Consider the following 6,014-nt stretch of genomic DNA (forward strand, 5'->3'; position numbering starts at 1 on the left):
CTGAGGCGCTCTGTATTTATTGGGGTACAATGCTGTGACGCTCTGCATTTATTGGGGTACAATGCTGTGGGCACTCTGCATTTATTGGGGTACAATGTTGTGGGCACTCTGCAATCATTGGGGTACAATGCTGTGGGCACTCTGCATTTATTGGGGTACAATGCTGTGGGCACTCTGCAATCATTGGGGTACAATGCTGTGGCACTCTGCAATCATTGGGGTACAATTTTGTGGCACTCTGCAATCATTGGGGTACAATTCTGTGGCACTCTGCAATCATTGGGGTACAATGCTGTGGCACTCTGCAATCATTGGGGGACAATGCTGTGGGCACTCTGCAATCATTGGGGACAATGCTGTGGCGCTCTGCAGTGATTGGGGACAATGCTGTGGCGCTCTGAATTGAAAGGCGCATGCACGCTGAACTCTGCATTGTGGGGGCACAGCACAGTGTTTATTGCATTGAAGGGGGCACAGCACAGTGTTTATTGCATTGAAGGGGGCACAGCACAGTGTTCATTGCATTGAAGGGGGCACAGCACAGTGTTCATTGCATTGAAGGGGGCACAGCACAGTGTTCATTGCATTGAAGGGGGCACAGCACAGTGTTCATTGCATTGAAGGGGGCACAGCTTCAAAGTCACGCAATTTTTTTACTACGTTTTTTGGCGCGAAGCAATACCTATTACATTTTTCTTTTTGCGCCCCCCCCCCCTCCCCCACAAAAATTTTGAGCACCAGCCGCCACTGGAGCTCAGATGGTGTAACACTAAGCATCCTAAAAGTTTATAGAGAAATGGGAGCAAGGAGATGTGTCTTAAATTGTTCAGGCTGGTGGGGTCCAAAGAGAGCTTTTTAAATATGGGGGTGATCATCGCATGTTTTAGAGGGCAGGGGAAGGTGCCAATAGTGAGGGAGAGATTGAAGATGCGAGTGAAGGAGCAAAGGATATAAGAAAGGGTGACAGTAGTAGTCTGGGAACAGGGTCCAGCAGACAGGTGGTAAGGCAGGCTTATGAGAAAACTTTAGTGACCTCTTCTGCAGTAGTAAGGTCAAGCGAGGAAAGTGTTGAGGGTGGTTTTGTATAGGGTATGTTAAGTAGAATAGATGTCTGTGCAGTTGGGATGCCCCAATGAATTGCATTTATCTTGTTTTTTAAGCGATCAATCTCGTGAGCAGTGAGTGAGTTACTGGAGGGAGGTGGTGGTGGAGAAATTAGAAGTAACTAAAAGTAAAGAAGGACTGGATAACAGAGTATTAATGAGTGTGCCAAAGTAGGGTTGTTTGGCAGCATGGAGGGAGGAATTGTATTTTAAGAAGGCAGATTTATATAGGGTGAATGCATGCTGGAAATTAGTTTTTCGCAACAATCGCACCAATGCACGGCTATGTCTCTTAGGATTTCTGGTAACTTCAATCTGCCAAGGTTGTAATGGTCAGAGCCTTATAGTTCTAGTATATGGATGAAAGTGAACTGTTCTAAACAGAAGTGTCCAGGTCAGGACAGGAGGGCAATTTTGTCATAGAAGTGGTCAGTTGCAGAGTAGTAAAGAGAAGGATTATAGTGGTGAATGTTTCTGCGGGTAATTGTTTACAATAGTGTCTATATCCCAATATCTATTTCCAGGATATTTTGGCATCATGTCTCGCTGTAAACACTTTTCGTTAAATAGAACTATTGTCTCCTATTAAACAAATACACAAAATTGTCAAAAGTATTGTTATGCCTTCATGTACATGAACTTTAATGGCATCCCAGTCTTAGTCCGTAGGGTTCAATTTTGAGTTGGCTCACCCTTTGCAGCTTAACTAGCTTCTACTCTTCAGGGAAGGCTGCCTACAAGGTTTAGGAGTATGTCTATGGGAATGTTTGACCATTCTTCCAGAAGCGTATTTGTGAGGTCAAGCACTGATGTTAGACGAGGATCCAAGTCTCGCAGTCTCCATCCTAATTCATTCCAAAGGTGTTCTATCGGGTTGAGGTCAGGACTCTTTGCAGGCCAATCAAGTTCCTCCACCCCAAACTCGCTCATCTATGTCTTTATGGACCTTGCTTTGTGCACTAGTGGGCAGTCATGTTGGAACAGGAAGGGGCCATCCCCAAACTGTTCCCACAAAGTTGGAAGCATGAAATTGTCCAAAATGTCTTGGTTTTCTGACACCTTAAGAGTTCTCTTCACTGAAACTAAGGGGGGGGGGCAAGCCCAACCCCTGAAAAATAACCCCACACCATAATTCCCCCTCCACCAAATGATTTGGACCAGTGCACAAAGCAAGGTCCATAAAGACGTGGATGAGCAAGTTTAGGGTGGAGGAACATGACTGGCCTTTTCTAACCTTAACCCAATTGAATACCTTTGGGATGAATTAGTGGGGAGACTGCGAGCCAAGTCTTCTCATCCACATCAGTGCCTGACCTCACAAATGCACTTTCTGGAAAAATGATCAAACATTCCCATAGACACACTCCTAAACCTTGTGGACAGCCTTCCCAGAAGAGTTGAAGCTGTTATAGCTGCAAATGGTGAGCCAACTCAACATTGAACCCTACAGACTAAGACACGGATTCCATTAAACATCATGTGTGTGTAAAGACAGGTGTCCCAATACTTTTGACAATGTAGTGTATGTAGTACAGCACTTGAATATAGGTGCATCTGCATTTACAGGTTTCTCTTATTCCCCCTGCAAATTCCTACCTATCCACCTAATGCACCTTCCTCTTACGGTGTGGCAACAGTGCTGCACTGCTTCTGAACTCAGAGCAGAGTTGCCATGCTTGTGTTGGCTGTGCCTGTTTGCACTACAGTGGGATAAGTAAATAATTTTTGGGAGAATCTGTAGCAAATTGTGTTACCTTCAGATCACTTTCTATTTCAGACTTACAACACTAAGCAAGTACCCCAAAATTAGCAGCAGTGTAGTCAGCCTGCTGTGTATGCTGCTTCAGTTGCCTGTTGGGTTGTCTGTCGGGTCTGCAGGAGGCATGTGCAGATATCATCTCAATGGCCAATCGAAGGAGTCCTCACAGCAAGCTGCAGTGATAAAGTGGGAGGAGCTTAAAATGTGAGCTCATGAGTGGGTTATATTTAACACTAGTTGGTCTTTGAAAACCTACATGCATCTAATATGTTACATCTTACTCTTTACTAGCCTCAGCATACAAATGTTTGCTTTTGGTATATACCACCCAGCCTGAGACACATGGAGGACAATGAAGAAAGAATGGAAAGACTTATAAAGGTAACTAGTCATTATCTTCAAATCTAAATAGTAGATAACAAGAGCTTTCAGCAGTTCCTTTACTATTATTTTCCATATAAAGGTACAGCTGTGAGCTGACTTCTTTGTTATTGTTGCCTGTGTTCCTGCTGAGGAGATTTACCCTTCTATTTGTCATTTTAATCATATTACCAAGACAGAAAGTGAAAGGAACCCATTACATTTAGAGCTGTCATTAGAAGAAACAGTGAGGGCAAAGCATACAATAGGGACACTTGTTCTGGTGACAACTGTCTTAAAGGGGATTTCCCCTTACTTTGAAATTATTTCCTTTACTTCCTGTTGCATCTCTGGGACAGAACATGAAAGGAGATCTCCCTAATGGGACAAAGAAAGAGAAAGTAAACTGACAGAATTTTAAGGCCCCTTCCACACTGGGCAGGCTCCGTTGGTGTTGTTCACCTGCTCAGCGTAGAATCTGTCTGCTGATCCCACGCTGAGCAGGCAGATGGCTGGTCTGTGTCCGCTCTGCTTATGCAGAGCGGACACAGACACAGCCCACTCTCCTCTGTGGGTGGTTTGATGTAAACCCACCACTTGTCGGTGTACACCCGACTGCCATCCGATCCGATTCACCAGAGGGATGGGGAACGGATCCCTAGCCATCTGTTTTTAATGGATAGGATCACATCAGATGTTGGTGGATGTCAAGGAACAAATGTCCGTTGACGCCTGCTGCTCTATAGAGGAGACTGGAGGGTCCAGTCAAGCCTGCCTGAAAAAACTGACAGGTGGACCCGATTGGTCCACTAGTGTGAAAGGGGCCTTCCTCTTCCCTACTAATTTCAAAAGGAAAAATTATTCTGATAAACACACACTTTAAATGTGCTAATTTTCTAGAGAATGAATTTTTGCTTGAACGTTGACCTAGGTTTCATTAAATGTTCTTGCATGGCAAGACCACTTACTGTTATCTCACATATATATTCTTGTTATTATAGCCAAATTTACCACCCTAACTCCTCCCACAGTTTTTACACTACATAGACAGTAATATACCGAAACGTGCGGATTGCTCCTGATTGGTGTGCTATTACTTTGTGGAACGTTTCCCCGAATGGTTCACAAAATATCAGCGTTTTTCTGGCAAAATTGGTCCCATAGGAATGAATAGCGGAATGTTCAAAACTAGAGTGGGAGCTGAAAAATCAGGACATGATTTCTAAACTGGCACCACTCCCTCATTTTCACCTACACAAATCTTATATCAAAGCGTTCAGCTATCCCTGCTGCCACTAAAAATGTCCACGGCTAAGCCATAGTCCTGATAGTTTTCACTATTTCTTAACTGCTGCCACTCCCACACACACCACACCACACACACACACACCACACCACCGCCCCCCCCCCCACACACACCACACCACACCACACCACACACACACATACACCCCCCCCCCCCACACACACACACGGCAAGATCACTTCACACAGTTTCCCCGGAAATTGTACGTTTTCTAGTCTCTAATACTATGCTTACTTTCATGTATTTAGGTTGCCCCTGTGGTCAAAGCCAGAATGATGGAATATGGAACAACCATGGTTAGTTACCAGCCCCATGGAGAAAAAGTCAACTTCTTCCGTATGGTCATCTCCAATCCAGCAGCAACTCATCAAGATATTGATTTCCTGATTGAAGAAATAGAGCGCCTCGGACAGGATTTATAGGGAGATTCTTAGGGCTGTTTGGAGGTCTTAGGTACACCATAGAATTGTCAGAGATGTGTGAATGTATTTGTAGTGTGTTACAAAGTAATTATATATTGTGACGTAAAAACTTGAGTATCTTTGTATAACAATTACTCCATAGTTTTGCTTTTTCCTATGATCACATTAATAGTTAAATCATCACACCCGTGCATTCATAGCACTAGGGAAAATTATACAGCGTGTACTTTAGTCTGTGTGCTTAGTTTACCAATTGCTATCTTATGCGAATGTGCCAAATGTACCAAAAAAAATATAGTTAATTTAAAAGCATACTTCCTGGGACATTTACACATTATGGAGTAGAAGTCAGCATATCCATTGCCTTCATAGAGTTAGAATGAGATTTCTAATTTACATTTGATATATTCAAATATTTATTTCCAAGAGAATATAAATATATATGTACTACAGATATCCTATTTTATAAAGCGTAGATTTTATTTTATATGGGTAATTAAAAGACGCAAGTCTACAAAGAACATAGGTATTACATTTATGGGTTAGATTCATTATGGAGGATGCACAAAATCTGTATTTCAGGTTTCATGCTATCTAGAAATTAATATTTTAAATTGTATATTGAAATAATTAAGTGGAGCCATACTGTATAAACGTTATTTGTCATTTTTGTTTGGGAGAGAGTTGCCTGAGTAAAGATTTATCTATACCAACTATTTCATTAGGAAGTAGAGGTTTTGACTTGAATGCTAACATTTTGTAGAAGATTTAGATGTAAATCCTGGATTTTCTTCAGTTGTATATATATATACAATTTAAAATGTCTGCAATTTTTTTTTTTAAATACCCTAAAGGTTTTATGCATGTTTTGCCATGTCCAGATGTATTTCATTTCTTTTCTCTCTCTGAAAGGCCACAGTGTCATCAGTCTGGCCTGTTATAGGAAATCAGTCTCTGTTCTAATGGGCCATACACACTATAAGATTTTCTGAAGACTTTTTCCTTTAGATTTACCAAAACCATATAATATGAGGTCAAACCTAAACACTTTCAATTTGTATGCA

General features: G+C 42.1%; 1 protein-coding gene across 1 annotated transcript in view; it reads left to right on the top strand.

Annotated features, from left to right (window-relative positions):
• Positions 1–5,783, top strand: part of GAD2 (glutamate decarboxylase 2) — a 144,888-nt gene extending 139,105 nt beyond the window's left edge. Inside the window, exons 15-16 of the mRNA XM_082259090.1 lie at positions 3,154–3,243; positions 4,777–5,783. Coding sequence (XP_082115216.1) covers positions 3,154–3,243; positions 4,777–4,950 — 264 coding nt within the window. The 3' untranslated portion in view covers positions 4,951–5,783. The remainder of the gene's footprint in view (positions 1–3,153; positions 3,244–4,776) is intronic.
• The last annotated feature ends 231 nt before the right edge of the window (positions 5,784–6,014 follow it).

The sequence above is a fragment of the Pelophylax lessonae genome, assembly GCF_965119305.1.
Source record: "Pelophylax lessonae genome assembly, chromosome: 5".
Taxonomy (NCBI): domain Eukaryota; kingdom Metazoa; phylum Chordata; class Amphibia; order Anura; family Ranidae; genus Pelophylax; species Pelophylax lessonae.